Consider the following 17,029-nt stretch of genomic DNA (forward strand, 5'->3'; position numbering starts at 1 on the left):
GAAAATAAGGTCTATTTAGCCCAGACTACCTTAAATCTGGCAAGTTATCTGGCTAAGCAAGTAATCCTGCTTCGTGAAACAGGCCCCTGGGCATAAACTGCATTGATTAGCAAACCAAAGTCAAAATAAGTCAGTCTCGTGTTGTTTTTAATGGAGTTTTAAGTAAGCATGTTGGGTACCATAAAGAAAGACTTACGTTCACCTTCTCACCACTTCTGGGGATGTGTGGAGTCTGTCCCAGGTGGCAGAGGGCAGGGTAAACCCTAGATGGGATGCCAGTCCATCACGGGGCACATACACACACATTTCTATTCGTATCTTTGTGGGGACTGTCCATTCATTTCTATGGGCATAACCACAATCTTAACCATAACCAAATAAAAAACAAGACTTTTGGCATTTATAGTTTTTTTTTTTTACTGCAGTCACATATTTTGTAAAATTGAGTAATTGAGTTTCCCCTTGTGGGGATTGAAAAAGGTGGTTTTATTACATTATGGGGACGTTTGGCTCCCATAATGTAATATATGCATAACACACACACACACACACACACACACAGAGTGCTGGGGTGCCATTTGAATCCCACACTGTGGGGCTATGAGTCAGTAGTGTCAGCCATGACAGTTTATCAGGGTCAACGAGTAGAAGAGATGAAATGAGACTCCAGAGCTCACTGGAGTGTGTGCTGCAGACGCCATGACCAGTGGCGGCCTCATACACCAGTGCATATTGCTGCTGGGAAGCTGTTTTTCTGCCAAATCATCCTCAGCGTCCTCGATCAATGTCCTACTAATCTTAAATGTGCTGAGCTGTACAACTTGTCCTACCTAGAGCACTCTCTGCTGCAGAGTCCCGTGGATCACACCATAAAGACGCACCAGATGTGCATCCGGATATCGTGTAGATATATACATTATACGGCCAAATTGGACACACCTATTGATTAGAGGAATTGCCTAGTTAAGCCACACCCATTGCTAACAGATGTATAATGAAGCACACCGGCGTGTGTTTTTCAACTTGGCACCATCATAGGACGCCATCTTTCCGACAGGTCAGCTCTCCACAGCAGCCCTGGTCAACCACCAGTGAGCTGACTGTGAAGGTACAAATGTGACAGAACGGGACCTGATCACCCAACATCCATACCCAACCCGAATGGCCGCTAGTCCCATCAGGATTTATGGTGTTCATGTGTTTCTTTTAATGACAGCAGTCAATATAACAACTGAACTAAACATCAGAACATTTCTTTTTATGACAATTATCCACAATTTTCTGTTCTTGGACCTGGAATAGGAGAGCTACTCTGTCTGCTACTCGCAGGAGAGTGAGTATTGGCATCTTCACCACCCTGGGAACGTTCAAAAAATGAAAAACATATTTTCCAACGCGTGCTCTCTGTCCACTGGTGGGAGTGTGCTCACCTGTGTGTGTGCGAACGTGTGTGCGCGCGCATCGGGGCGGAACTCCTCCATGCATTATACAGACAGCAGAGGAGAATTGTAAACACGCGACCGTGTAGAGACAAAAATGACAAGCTGTTGTGTAAATAAGATAAATAACATAAGGCTATTTAGTTTGTTTAGTAAAAGGACAATGTATAGACCTGTTCTATAGGAAAGGTAACCTTAAATGACTTCTGTTGTGATCTGGCGCTATATAGAAAATAAAATTTAATAAAATTTACTTGACCCTCAAGGGGGGGCGGGAGGTGTCATTGGGGGAGCGGGGCGCCCCCCTAATATAATGGTAGGGGAAACACTGCATATAATGCTTTTGGTTTAAGGAAAATGTTCAAAAATGGTGCAATATGCAAATTTTTTCTTAGCTCTAAGATGACTGCTTGGCAAACGGAGCCCGGGAACAGGTACGGGGAGACGATACCAGTCACTGGGGCAGTGTTTATGTAGGTAAATCTTGTTAGTGGGATTATCGTAACAAGCTTCCTGTCTCTGCTCTTGACGTCCGCGAGCCGAGTATAACACAGTTGTCAGAGAGAGAGAGAGAGAGAGAGAGAAGAGAGAGAGCATTCCTCTGCAGGAACGGGAGCATTTTGGTTGAGTCATTTGCTGGATGTTGTGATAATTAACTGGATGCATGAGATTGGGCCAGGTGCCGGGTCCGCGCAGGGTGCCGGATGCTGGGTACCGGGTCCCGGGTCCGCGCAGGGTGCCGGGTCCGCGCAGGGTGCCGAATGCTGGGTACCGGGTCCCAGGTCCGCGTAGGGTGCAGGGTGCCGGGGGCTGGGTGCCGGGTGCAGGGCCCGGGCAGCGTTTGAGTTGTTTTGGGGTGATCTAGGAAAGATCTGAGGGTAATCTCTGCTGGGTGACCCTGGTGACCTCATGGGGGAGGTGTCTGGCTCTGCAGGTTAAGACTTGGTGCCTGTGATCAGAAGGTCTCTAGTTCAGATCTCATGGTCAGCAGAGTCACGTCACCATTGGATCCTTGATTTGATTGCAGTGTAAACAAATGTAAATAACATAAATTCATATGGATGCTGAGGAAGGTACTGTATAATTTAATCAGTAAAAAGCAGTAAACTGAATAGGTATCTTGTAGTTGGTGCGGTCAGTGATTTTCCTTTACACCATACTTTCAACACTAGTTTGAAGAGCAGGACAGATCAGGGAAATCAGCTGACACAGTAAACCCCTCATTGAACCAACAGGCAATCGGGTCTAACTAATGGATGCAGGGACAGACAGCACCATGTGTCTGGGATCGCAGGTCTCTTCCAGCTTCCTGGTTCAATTCTCGGGGGAAAGTGGCAGGAATGAGGCAAGCGAACGCCAGGGTGGGGGCTGGGGAGCGCGGAGCCTTTCAGTCACGACCCCTTCACGAGCCCTGGGTGTGTGTCCGCCTGCCGGCTTCTGTCCTACACTCGTGGCCTTTTTCGTCCAATGGCGGTGCAGGCAGAAGCTGTGAGGAGGGGCTCCGGGAGAGCCGGGACACCCGAAGCCATCCTGCTGGCTTTAAAGGCTCCCATGTCACACCCCCGTCGCCTCATTCCGGGGGAATTTGCCATCTCAGTAAGATCCCTGTAACTACAGGGCAGTCATATAAATAATGGAACTTATAAATTTAGAGCATATAAATATATCCACAATCCTAAAGCGGCTTCACCCTCAGGAGCGGCTTCCCGGCTGTCGCAGTGTGGAGGTTTATACCTGCGCTCTCTTCAGTCAGGGACTAACATGTAACTAAAATTGTCCCCAGACTGTCCCCCTCGGCCTGCGGGATATAACCTCCCTTTATTCTGGGTTCGTCCTCCTCCGTGAGACTGATTCCCTGCCCTCGTTCCCCCCTCTCCTCGTCTGGCTCCCTCCAGCCTCCGGGAACACGGCCGGTCGGTGCTGACTCGGCACTGAGCTTCCCGTTTAGACTGACCCCTATGCTCACCTATTTATTCCACCGTCTGTCTTCTCGTTTCATCTCCATTTCTCTAATTTTCCCTCATCCTGCAGCAAATAAAAAGTAAAATTCTGGGTATTAAAACCACTTTTGTCTGCCTGATTTTCTTTTCACTCGGGTGCTACATACATAAATATACATGTGCTACATCAAGCTTTGACTGTGTTCTTTCTGTTGACATAGATTAGCGTAACTTTAATGTAACGTAGCCATAGCTTAACTCATGCGAAACATCAGTCACACCATGTTATTGTGAATTTACCAAGAGGATGGTCAGGGGGTAGACCTGGGGCTAAAGCTGACCCCCACTCACCCGGGGGTCACGCCACTTGCCCCCCCGGACAGCTGGGGGTCCGGGTCACGCCTTTCACTGGCCTGTGGCTTTTACGGCCTCGCTCCAGCTCACACACGCAGACGGGCCTGTTTTTGTGGCTGGGGAGTCATGTCCCGCGTTACAGCCAATCAGCTCTCCTCCCCCAGGCAGACGGACAGACAGCTGTTGTCTCCCCAGTGCATCCCTGTCCCACAGTGGCTGCACCCCTCCTATTAATAAATGCGGCCTGGGGGGCACGCGTCAGGGGAGAGAGGGCTCCGGGCTCAGGGGGAGCGCACCACCTTCCCGTCGTCTCCGCTCCGAAGCCGCGTGGGCGACCTGCCGGTGACAGGGGGGGCCGTGTGTCCACATTCAGGACTCCAGGAGACACCTGTCTGCTCCTGGGGCACTTTCATTCCCCTGAAACGGACTACAGCACAGCTGGACCAGGACCCCCCACCCAAGAGTAATTTGCCAGGGGCTCCGGTCTGCTGGCCCACAGACTGCACTCCTACGCTAAGGTGACAACGCTGCCCCCCGCCCCCCCCCCCCCCATGTACACGCTGCTGGGCTATTTTGTGCCCCTGATCACCGTGGTCTACCAGCGAGTGTGTACCAGTGCGAGGAGGGAGCTTCACCGATGTAAGTGTGCATCGTCACCGCCGCTGCCTTTGTGTCCTCGTGCCTCAACAGGCGTGACGCTGCCCCTTTAAGCCGCCGCGTCACGGTTTGTTACGCTGGTAATGTATCAGAACAGAGGCATCAGTCTTCAGTCATGGCGAACAGGACCAGGTGCTGGTCACCCAGTTTCTTAAAGACCCGAAAACCTGGCAGGAAGAGTTCAGCTGGCTGAATATCAAACGCTGAGGAGTGGAAGTGGGCAGAGGAGAGCAGAGATGGTGCTCTTGCACATATTGGTACTTTGGCGGTGCTGGGAGATGGGTGAGGGTGTGGAATGCCGAGCGAGAGCGCTGGCAGCTGGCATCTCGCTGTGGAGCTTCTGTGGACACACTCCACTGTTGAGTCAGGTGATTAATCCTCAGGTAATCCCTGCTCCCAGCTGCGGCCGCGGGGAATTCTGTGCTAGCAGAAGTCACACATATCTTTGCGAGTGGGTGTGCATGTTTGGGGCTGCATGTGCACATGCATCCAAGTGTGTGCATGCATTTTTGTAATTATTGCATTATGGGGACCAGATTTCCCCCTAAGGTGATGATAACCTGTAATTTTTTACCTTATGGGGACGTTTTTCGGGTTTTTCCCATAGAAATGAATAGAGAGTCTCCACAAAGATATAATTACAAACCTGTGTGTGTGTGTGTGTGTGTGTGTGTGTGGGTGTGTAAGTGGGTATACCTTACCTTATGGGGACACAATGTCCCCACAACGTGATGAATACCCATTTTCCTGGTCCCTATAAGGGAAAACTCAATTTAATAAAAATCTGTGACTGCAATGAAAAAACAAAAAAATTGTTGTATTTTGCTTGGTTACTTATAGTTATGGTTAGGGCTGGGTAGGGGTTAAGTTTGTCACATTTTTCCTATAGAAATAAATGTGCGGTCCCCATAAAGATATGTTTACTCAGCATACTGTATGTGTGTGTGTGTGTGTGTGTATATGTGTTTGTCGCTGTGGAATTGGCAGCCACCAATGACTCACCAGGCTTAAGCGATCTGACCCAGTCACCTCCGATCTGGGGGGCTTTACTGTTTCGCGGTCGAAAATCACAGCTGGTGAAACGGAAACAGGGAAACACTGACCTTCCTTGGTGAAATGATCAGTGCTGTGGGCAAAGCAGGGCTTTCCAGCCCCGTCCTGTGCTGCCCTTGCAGCAGAGCAGCCAGAATGGCGCTGCACAGCCCTATGAATAATGGATGGGCCATTTCAGGCTCTGGAGGCCTGACGTTGTATCTTATTCCTTAACCGAGACGCAAAAGGGAAAAATTTGACTCCGTTTTCGAATCTTTCGATCAGAGACTGACATACTCTATGGCCTGAATGTCCTCCATTTTCTCGTTCCAGAATCCCCCGAAAATGGTTCTTCAAATTATTAATTTATTTTGATTGTTTTTAATTGCATGAGCAGACCGCCATCACCCGTCACTATCTGATGAGATAGACTAGCCCTGCTTTCCACACCGTATAAAAAGCACGAGAGGGTGTATATGTGTGTGTACAGTACGTATATAAATGAATACACTATAAATAAAAAATGAGCGAGGGGGGAGACTATAGTGTGTGTGTACATGTGTATGCTAGTGTCTGTAAACACTTGCGCGTGGGTGTGTGGATCCGCCTTTCCTACCCCCGCATCACTTAAAGCCCCGCCCCCCCCCCCGCCAGCATTCTTATATGCACCATCTCATCGCTCACAACCCATTTTTGGTTGGGCTGCACTTCATAAGAAAATATGTCTTGCTCTCGTTTATTTTTAAAGCTTTATTTTAGTCTTTCTTTTTTTATTATCCAAAGGATGTTTAATTTTGTTGGTGCCAAGTGAGACCTATGTGGAGAGACGTGCAGCGATATATATCTATGAGTATCAGCACAGCCATTTAATGTCTGTTGACTTGGGTGCATTATTGTGGTCATTTAATACCCACTAATGTGTTGATGAGACCGGCTCAGATTTCTCCATCATTTCTTTCCTGCCGCAATAAAAATCAATTTTCCCATCTTGCAAGTGCATCAAGTCACAGTCTCTGGGATGGCCATTTAAATACACTCCCTGGTATTCCCCAGCAAAATGGGAATTATTTGCGTTCCACCTCTCATGGGGCGAAAGGCTCCCGCGGATGGCAGGAAGGTTGGACAGCTCGTCTCCTTGATGAAGGGGATCCTGCTTTCCTGCGCAGCTCAGGTGACCGAGTGCCACCGGAGCCTTGAACCCCGGCCGCGACGTGGCCATCGGCCCGGGAAGGGCAGCCCAATCTGCCTCTGCAGTGCTTGTGTCTTTCATATGGCTCATGGTCATTAATATGTCGAACAAAGTGTACATTAAATTCTGCTACTATGTGTGTAAACCTTTATAAAAATCTGTGACTGCAATCAAAAAATTAAAAATGCCAAAAGTCTTCTATCATGTTTGGTTACTTATGGTTAAGGTTAGGGCTGGGTAGAGCTTAAGGTTGTCATAGTTGGGATTAGGGTTCTTCCCATAGTAATGAATGGACGGGGAGGGTTATGTACTTGGTGTATATTCCAGGTGTATGTTACTGTGTGTGGTGTATATATATGCAGGGTATATCCCAGCTGTATGTAACAGTGTATATGGTGTATATATACACTGGGTATATCCCAGCTCTGTGCCGGTGTGTGGTGTATATACTGTATACATTGGATATATCCCTGCTCTATGTGACAGTGTGTATGGTATATATACACTGGGTATATCCCAGCTCTGTGACAGGGGGGTATATCCCAGCTGTATGTGACGGGTGTGTGTGGTGTATATATACACAGGGTATATCCCAGCTTTGTGACGATGTGTGGTATATATACACTGGGTGTATCCCTGTTCTGTGACGGTGTGTGGTATATATACACTGGGTATATCCCTGTTCTGTGACGGTGTGTGGTATATATACACTGGGTATATCCCTGTTCTGTGACGGTGTGTGGTATATGTACACAGGGTATATTCCTGTTCTGTGATGGTGTGTGGTATATATACACTGGGTATATCCCTGTTCTGTGACGGTGTGTGGTATATATACACAGGGTATATCCCTGTTCTGTGATGGTGTGTGGTATATATACACTGGGTATATCCCTGTTCTGTGACGGTGTGTGGTATATATACACTGGGTATATCCCAGCTCTGTGACAATGTATATCCCTGTTCTGTGATGGTGTATGGTCACCTTGCTCCTCTTTGCAGGTCTCAGCAGTGGCAGTGATGACCCCTCCCTCCCTAGGACACCCGCCCCTGGTGAGGCCCAGCCGCAGGCCCCGGGTCGCAGTAGCCCGCACCCCCCCGGCGCCCCCATTCCTCCCCGCCGCTCTCTGCTGCCCCCACCACGTGGCTCCCCCCTCTGTGAGTCTAAGCTTTGGTTAATTCACTTAGATGCAGGTTACATATTTAATGGTATATTTACATGGTTTGTTTACTTTTGCATTTTAACATTTGTTATATTCAAAGATAATTTGGAGTTGATCTCTGTGTCTCATTTTCTTCTGTGATGGTATGTAGAATATATAAAAGTTTAAAAATGGGTAATATAGTGTGCTCACCTTTAATTATCCCCCCCAGCAGCAGCTCTGTAGTATTATATAATGTGTTTATCTAAATTGTCAGTAAATGCACAGTATTGAGACACCCTTTCAGTTGGACTTAGATGCATGAGTGGTAGATGTGGCTGTCACATGCAGAAATCTGACACCTCAAGGTCACCCCTCCCCCCCTTCAAAGTTCACTATACCCCCCACCCCCTCCCAAACCGGGAGGCTGGGTGGGCCGCTACTAATCCATCACCTCCACGCGATGCTTGAAAAGTGCGAGGAGCTGTCCGTGTTTGCCGCCTGCCACAGACGGGATCCCGGAAATATGCTGGCCACGGTTTCGGGTGGCAAAGCAGATGAAGACGGCTGTCAGAGCAGGACTAACTCGTCTTCTTTGCTATGCACTTATCTGTGCTGTAGGCAGCTGAGCCGCGTGAAGAATGCGAGGCATGTGTGAAGTGAACTGCCCCACCGGCCAAGTGCAGAAGGGAATGAGCATCCTGAGAAACAAAAGGCAACTTGTTACATTGAGCCGATAGGTTGAATATTAATGAGCGTGCACGTTAATAAGCTTCTCATTTGCATGCAGTCCAGTGACAGCAATTAATCACGAGCGAAATGTAGGTGTCACTAAAATGAAGGCTGCACTGGCGTCCCTAATGGAAGGGGATGCTCCTCTTTGTAAATGTTTGGTCATAACGTGGGAAATGATGGAAAATTAGAGCCAGTTACGCGTGATTTCATCTAATAAGTAGCTTACATGACAGGGAACCCAAGAGCAGAAGATTTCTGCCTGTTACGGCACAGAGGTACAAGGTGTCTGATGCATCCATTGCTGTTATTACACAGCCCAATGGCCCACTGTACAAACCCTCTTACTCACTCTTTATATACAGGCTTTTGGTCTATATTTAGGCTGCTTCTTTAGGCGTTTCTCACATAGAATTTGAGCATGATAAATGGCTATATGTAAATGTTTTGATAGATACTTTAGCTATTATTTTAATATTGCTCATGTTTTTTTATGTATATGAGTTAGGTAGATTGTTGTGTGTTTGTGTTACGCTTGATGTTGTGTGTTTGATTCTCTGCCATTTTATACGCTGTCATCTTAGCAGTGACTCCAGCAGATTGATTTATTGATTTATTCCTTGCCTGATGGGGGAGACAGTCTGACACGGTAATGCATGTCTCCCAGCCTGCAGGAAGGAGGCGCAGAAGGACCTAACTGGGGGTGGAGGCCGCCCCCTGGTGTCGTCCCCAAAGCGCTTTGCCGCCGTGCCGCCCAAGACGCAGTCCCCAGGTGAGTCCCCTCACCCCCACCGGAGCGCGCCCATCTCCGCGAGTCGTCAAACCTGCGATCTGCGCTCTGCTCGCTGTTGTCATGGAGACAGCAAGCTTGTGCATCCACCGGTAGTTCAGACGGCGCCAGACCGTGTCTGGGAACTTTGTGAGGTTAAAAACAGAACCAGCCGAATTGTGGGTACCCCAGAGGGCAGTTTGATTCATTATATAGGACGGGGGTATGTTCAACCCACCAGGAAGACCTATATTCCTGCATTATTAAATTACTTTTAACATTCTACATTTCCTGTGCGTGTGGAGTTTTTGTGTTCTCCACTTTGTCTGGATGTTCTCCCCTGTGCACGGGATAAATAATTTTTGGTGATGGATGGATGGATGGATGTAGTACATTTCAGTAAAATAATAGCAAGAGCAACAATTAGTATTTATATTTATATAGCGCCTTTCCAGAGGTCAAGGTCACTTTACAAGAATTTAGCAAAAACAAGAAAATGTTTCAAAAACAGTTTAAGCAAAACAAAGCAAATAATAATTTTAAATAAAATAAAACAAAATTAAATGAGGTCAATTTAAAACAACCGATACAGACATTGAGTGCAGTATATCATCAGCATAATGATGAGTTATCTCTTGATAAGGTTATCGAGAAGAAGCATGTACTGTAGATAGTGAACAGTAAGGGGCCGAGGAGGGAGCCCTGTGGGACGCCACGCCTGACTAGCATAGTCTGATCTATGTTTTTAAATAGAGATGAAGCAGTGAGACAGAACTGAAATCATAATAATACCCGACAAATGGGACAGAAGAATATTGTGATGCATGGTGTCAAAAGCAGAGCTACTGTGGTGTTTAAAGCACCAGGGTTAACACAGAGAAGATTGTTAACAACCTTATGAAGTGCTGTTTCAGTACTATAAGAAGGGCAGAACCCGCATTGAAATGATTCAGAGCATAATATCTTGGAATTAAAAGGAAGATTAGAGACAGGCCTGTAGTCCTTTGATTCAGAACTGAGACGAGATTTCGTAAGGACTGGTGTAAGATGAACAACTGGAGAGATAATGATTATAGCAGTTTAATTTAAGCATGAGGAATAATGGCAAAGTCATTCCCAAAAAGCACGAATGTGTCACAGTGCGGGTGGTAAGGCGGTCAGGAGGGTGCCCAAACCACCCCCCGCACACTGGATTAGCACTTCCACAATCAGGATCCGCTTTCAGTCAATCCTCAAAGGAGGAAGTAAGAGGAAGGATGCAGAAATAAGTCTGCGAGCGCTGGGAGCAGGTCCACATGGCCGTGCTCGCGTACACTCCGCCGGGTCAGCTAGATCCAGGAGAATTAGGCACCAGGACCCAGAGGCGGCTGTATAGGACGCTGCACACTGCAATGGCTTTGTCACACTCATTTTCCCGCTGTCAAATGAGAGATTAGTCAGTTAACTTTAGACAAGCTGTTTAGCATGTGGGTTCATGCAGAGGAATTCACCTGTACTTTTACATCATGCAGATATTATCCAGCAGTACTTTGGTTTCGGTTCCAGAGCCTTAAACACTGCTGTACCTACCACACACATTTTCACTGTGCTCCTACTCTCCCTCCATCCATCCATCTTCCTCCCGCTTATCCTGGACAGGATGCCAGCCATGTTCCCACTTTATTTCCCTTAATTGTTCATTTGCTGCTGAGTTTAAAATCAATTACTGAATGTGATTTGCAATTCAAATGGAAATTGCATGAATATTAAGCAGCAGTAGGCCTGTTCTTTATTCAGTTTGCACACATGTGACCTTCAGATCTGCCCTCTCAGTAAATCTGCTTTTAGCGCAACTACGCAAGATTCCAGTTCCTCAGGAAATAAGACACAAGTCATTAGTTTCAGCAGAGACAGGTCACCGATGTTTATCCTGGTTAGTTATCAAGTTTGGCTTGGGGGGGGTAGGACATTCTTTGTCCTCTGCCATCGACGACATTCTCATACTTGAGCAGCCAGGGGGACACAGGACAGGTGGCATCCAATCAAGTCTTCGGGGAAGGTCCAGGGTTAAAGGTCAAGATGTTAGATGTTGGTCAATAATAAAAAAAAAATAATCATTTGGACATTCAGTCCCAGAGCAGTCGACGCCTTGAGATCCTCGTTATACTGAATCTCAGCTGCATAGCTGCACTCGCCTCCCCAGCTCATATTACTGGTAGCATCTCAATTACAAAAACGTTAGTTATTCGTGGGATTGTTCCATTTTCAGACTGCTTGGATTATTATGCGATTGTTATTAACATATCAGTTACCAAAAGAATTTTTTTAGTTGTGCAACTTGTCACAAAATAAGAACTTGCGTTAGAGTTTAGTGTAAACTAATCTGTATTTTACCTTCCCTCCTCTTCCACCCCTCCTCCATTTCTACCTCGTCTTCCTCCTCTTCCTCTTCTCCTCTTCCTTCCTTCTCTTCCTCGTCTTCCTACTTCTCTTCCTCCTCTTTCTCTCCTCCTCTTCGCCTCCTCCTCTTCCTCTACTCCTCATCTTTCTCCTCCTGCCCTTCCAGTGCACACGCGGCAGAGGCCAGCTTCTGGCGGCCGAGCGGGCGTCTCCTGCACCCCCACGGGCTCCCCGCGGCGCGGCGTCCCCGACAGTGAGCGGCAGCTGCTGCACCTGCGAGGCCGCTGCCAGGAGCAGGCGCATCAACTGCAGGGCCTGCGGGCGGAGCTGGCCAGCGCCACCTTGGGCCTGGACGCCTTCGCCATAGCCACGATGCATTTCCACCGCATGGTACGGCACGGGTATAAAATTAGGGCACGTTTCACCCGCAGGTCAGATTGAGTCGGCGGGGGGGGGGAGGGGGGTGACATATGTGACCAGGGATAAATTTGTCACAGAGTGCTGGGGGGAAGTTGAAGCATCACAGATGTCCAGATCTCCGTGGCATGGCTGCAGGTCACTGATCACTGTCATGCTTCAGATTCTCTATGCAATAATATTTCTCTACTATAAAATTTAGGTTCAGGGAATTTTGAATGAGAAAATCCATTGATTTGTGAACGGCGATAACTAAAATAAAACAATTAAAGAAGAAATGCGTCTGCTCAGTGAAGGAGTGGGGTGGGGGGGGTGGGGGCAAACAGATATCCCACAGTACATTAGAAGCTCAAGGTCGCCATCTACTGTTTACTGCTTCAAATCCTTTGGTTTTTGTTTTGTTTTTTTTTTTGTTTTTTTTTAATCAATGCACATTTCAGAGACAGCATTCTACAGTCATAATATTAATTTCACCACTTTGTCATGTGATATGACTCAGGTGGCACCAACCTTGAATGCAAATAGTGCTCTTTGATCAGAGATGCAGTGGGTGTATAAGTTTCCTCTATCTTGGGGACCCGCAGACAGTCCTACTGGTACCTGGGGTGTGGACTGTCTGGCAGGGAGCTCGTAAGCAGCAAAAACTTGGACCGACTGCGGGCCCCTGGCGCCTGGATTGAGGAACACTGCTCCATCTGACGCAGACCTGTGACCCTTCCTCTGTCATTTTCCATTCAGAGACGCGCTGCCTAGCCACTGGTGAGCTCTGCTCTGATTCTCACTTCCAGTATAACTCATAATAATCCAAGCACAATGATCCTAAGCTACGGGGTTATTCCATTGATGGCGTCCTCATCTGGGTAGATAAGGCAGCTGCTGTTTGCTCCTCCTGTGTAGCGTGACAGCTAATATGACCCTATTTCCATCTCATCTGCCGCCCTGCTTTGTCTGCTGCCATTTTCTGGAATATTGAATGAATCGTGTTAATGATAATAGAGCCTGTCATCCTGTCATCGACGGCGACCATCGTTCTCTGGAAATGGAGCAGCAGAATTCCTCCTTATTAATATATATATATATATTTCTTTTCAGATAAAACCAATTGCTGAGTGTTTAACCTTGTAATCCCCTTAAAAGATGAGAAAAGTGCGACAGATGGTGTGGAAGAGACAGGGGTCAGGTTAATGTGCTTAGTTACATCGCTCCTGTGTGGATAGTCTGACCTGCCGCACTGGAGGATGCTGGGAATACGATGTTTGTGTGTCCCTGAGGGTCTTATTATCAGTGATTTTAGTTAAGGTGTGGGGTGATTGGGGATTCCCTCTCTCTGCAGCTCAGGGCTGCAGGATGTGTATAGGGGCGTGTTGTCGGTGTCTGCTCACACCTGAGCTGTCGGTCTGTATGTGTATATGTGTGATTAAGCAGTACTGTGACCTGTGTGCATGCATGGGTGTGTCAGCCTGGCTGCAGATGCGAGTTTATTAACAATTGGCCTGAAAGAGTGTGTCTGTGTCTGTGCCAGAATGTGATTAAAAAAACATCTAGATATTTTACATCGTGGGGACATTTCCCCCCCCCTGCAAGGATAACCTCAAATGTACAAAAATCTGTGACTGCAATCAAAAAACTAAAAGCTCCTAAAGTCTAGTACAGATACTCCTCACTTAACGACCTACCTGCTTAACAACCGTCCGAACTTACGTCCAGTTTCATGACCAGTCATTTTACGCTCCACGAGAACTTTGGCCGTGGAAACGGCAGGGCAGCGTTTGTGTTCTATTCTGTTTGTTCTGCTCTCTCATTTATTTGGGTCGGCGAAGGAAAGTTGTATTTTGTTTGCAGTAAATTACCTTTATTGTGATATGCCATATCAGTTTGCAGTAAACACTGAACTTGAGATTGACTTATTTTGATATGTGATGCATGTGCTTTGTATTGTGGGATAGAGAACCTCCAGTAGCACGTAAAGTAAGTTTTTTTTCTTGCTACATATCTTAGTTAATATGTGCAAGTGACATTTATTTTCTATGCATCATTTTAGTTCGGTAATGATCAAAAGGACATTAACAGCGATACACTGGATTGCAGTGATGCTAATTTGCAATATATGCCTATATATGTTAGTGTATCGTTTATTTGTAATTTCGTTGATGACTAATGGTAGCACTTACTGGCCAGCTGGTTGTAACTTTGCTCTACTAGATAAGAGATCTAAGTCTTTTCTGTGTTTGGTGTATTACAGTGTCACTGACCTGTCATACGGAGAAAACATGTACGTAGCGGGAACAGTACACTGCATATTACAGTATACAGTACACTGCGTATTACAGTATACAGTACACTGCTTATTACAGTATACAGTACACTGCGTATTACAGTATACAGTACACTGGGTAGGGGGTAAGGCTGTCATTATACAGATTGCGGCTATACCCTTAGAGTGTGTGTGCGTGTGTGTGTGTGTGTGTGTGTGTGAGCGGGTTTACCTATCCTTATGGGGACACAATGTCCCCATAACGTGATAAATATCCGTTTTTTTTCCCTTATGGGGACCGGTTTTTATAAAAATCGGTGACTGCTATGAAAAAGCTAAAAATGCAAAAACTCTTGTATTTTGTTTGGTTACTTATGGTTATGGTTAGGGCAGGGTAGGGATTAAGGTTGTCATAGTTAGCGTTAGCATTTTTCCCATTGAAATGAATGAGCGGTCCCCATAAGGATATGTTTACCCTACATGTGTGTGCGTGTGTGTGTGTGTGTGTATGTGCTTGTGTTTGCGTGCGTTTCTCTGTGTGTACGTGTGTGTTCCTGTACATGTGTGTTTCTGTGTGTGTCTGTGTGCGTGTGTGTTGATTTCTGTGTGTGTGTGTGTGTGTGTGTGTGTTTTTCTGTGCGTGTGTGTGTGTGTGTTTCTGTGCGTGAGCCTGCATATACATAAGCAGTCATTCCCTTTGGGAGAAGAGGAAATTTGCACAGCATGCTGGGAAATGCATATCTGCGTATCGATCAGACATCCCCCCACTGCCCGCCCCCTGACAGGGACACTCCCTGAGTGTACGCGTCCTCCAGCTCCGGGCTGCCGTGTGTTAGTACAGCATGGTGGGGATTCAGACCCTCAGACTGGGTTAAACGCAGTTACATGTCACCCAGTGGCATTATGCAGAGGTGCAGCAGAGCAGGTGAGGCTGTCTGTCGTTTTCATGCATTTTGAACATGTTAACCTGCTGGTCTCAGCATCAGCACTGGATCATGCGGGTGGGTGGAGGGAGTTATGTTTATATTACATTGAAGGGGCATCATTTTACAAAAATCAGTGACTGCAATCAAAAACTCGTTTGGTTACTTATGGTTAAGGTTAGGGCTGGGTGGGGGTTAGGGCTGGGTCGGGGTTAGGGCTGGGTGGGGGTCATGTTGGGATTTGGGGTGTGAGCTGCACCCAAATGGTGATGATATCCACAGCTGTAGAGCTGGATCACCTCTCCAGGCCTCCATCTGAGGTGGACCTGTGTAATTACCATGGAGAACCCGGCTTTGCTGCTGTTCTGGTGTTAGCGGTCTGTGCTCTGCCATCGGGGGGGGGGTTCCTGTCCATTGGGAGTTCTCTAACAGCGTGGTTCTCTATCGCCGTTTCTGAACGATTCCTTGTATTTTCACATGTGAGCGCTTGTTGGTAAACATGATGATTTTCACGCCCCTGCCCGTTCACTGCCATCGTCACCGTGGCGAATGTGACAGATTTTGTGTCAAGTGGGAACTTGTTTCATCTACAGAGAGATGTGTGAAAAGGCAGTGAGCATCCTGACAGAGAGACGCCCTGCTCCATGTCGCCTAGCGAGAAATGCCCGCAGTAACATTAAAGCAGCTCGTGTTTCCATGGCGAAGCGATGACTGCACGCACAGGGATGAAGAGTCACGGCCTCAGAGCCCCCAGAGAGCGGGCGCCTCTGCAGGTCCACGCTGGGAAATTAGATTAGCTTGGGGGGGGGGGGGGTTGGGTGGGCTGAGGTCACAGCCCTCCTGCTCACAGGAGGGGTGGAGGTGGGCTGCTGGGGAACCAGTCTGATAGGCAGGGCTGGACTGGGATTAAAATTTGCCGCCACACATACCCATGGGGGCAATGGCCAGTACATCAAGCGGCCTGTCTTCTCTGGGGGTGGGGGGCACATATGCAAGCAACGGCCTGAGATTTAAAAATTATATTTCAGGAGATCCCATTGCATTTTTTGAAGATGATACCGTAAAACAAGAATTCAGCGAAAAATAAGTCGTTACCTTATTGCATATCTGTGCATCGTGCATAACCACAGGAACAGTGGTGGTGAACCTGGAGCCTGAATCACCTTGGGTCACCCCAGGTGGGGCATCAGTCCATCACAGGCCTCACACACGACACAGACACAGACACGTGCTCTGCACTGCAGGGTGAACCAGAGAGGAGCTAAGAGACAGAAACAGGGTTTGAAGGTGCTGCCTACTAAAGTAAGGTGAGGCGAGTTTACATGGTGCATCATCATACACAGCGGTAATTCAACGTTAAAAAAGGAGACAAACCGAGGAGCTAGAGGAGGTGTCTAGGGAGAGGGAGGTTGGGGCATCCTTGCTTAGACTGCTGCCTCCGCGACCCTGCCCCATATGGATGGAAGGATTCTGGCCAGCCGTGTGACCTTCCGCTCCATATTTAAGTCGGACCCAAAGGTTGCATCAGTCTGGACCCCGGATGGGAGAAGCTGCTGTGTTTTGCCCAAGGCTCTGACCTGCCTGCTTGTGTCTGTCTGTGCTGCAGAGCGAAGATGCCCTTGTGAAGCAGAGGGCACTGTCCCTGGAGCTGGCCAGGATCAGAGATGAAGCAGGTTAGTGTGGACCTTCGGGGGCCGAGCCAGCGTCACTCATCCTCCCCGGGTGTTGTGCTGTGATCGCCTCACCCTCCAGCCTTTACCTCCTCACCTTTCAGTCGCCCTGCCTCCCCGCCTCTTTCCCCA

General features: G+C 47.7%; 1 protein-coding gene across 1 annotated transcript in view; it reads left to right on the forward strand.

Annotated features, from left to right (window-relative positions):
• LOC111851261 (microtubule-associated tumor suppressor candidate 2-like) overlaps positions 1–17,029 on the forward strand; it is a 34,604-nt gene that overhangs the window by 12,300 nt on the left and 5,275 nt on the right. Inside the window, exons 5-8 of the mRNA XM_072701632.1 lie at positions 7,614–7,769; positions 9,153–9,257; positions 11,800–12,023; positions 16,834–16,900. Of these exons, the coding sequence (XP_072557733.1) occupies positions 7,614–7,769; positions 9,153–9,257; positions 11,800–12,023; positions 16,834–16,900 (552 nt within the window). The remainder of the gene's footprint in view (positions 1–7,613; positions 7,770–9,152; positions 9,258–11,799; positions 12,024–16,833; positions 16,901–17,029) is intronic.

Source organism: Paramormyrops kingsleyae, chromosome 17, assembly GCF_048594095.1.
Source record: "Paramormyrops kingsleyae isolate MSU_618 chromosome 17, PKINGS_0.4, whole genome shotgun sequence".
In the NCBI taxonomy this organism is placed as follows: domain Eukaryota; kingdom Metazoa; phylum Chordata; class Actinopteri; order Osteoglossiformes; family Mormyridae; genus Paramormyrops; species Paramormyrops kingsleyae.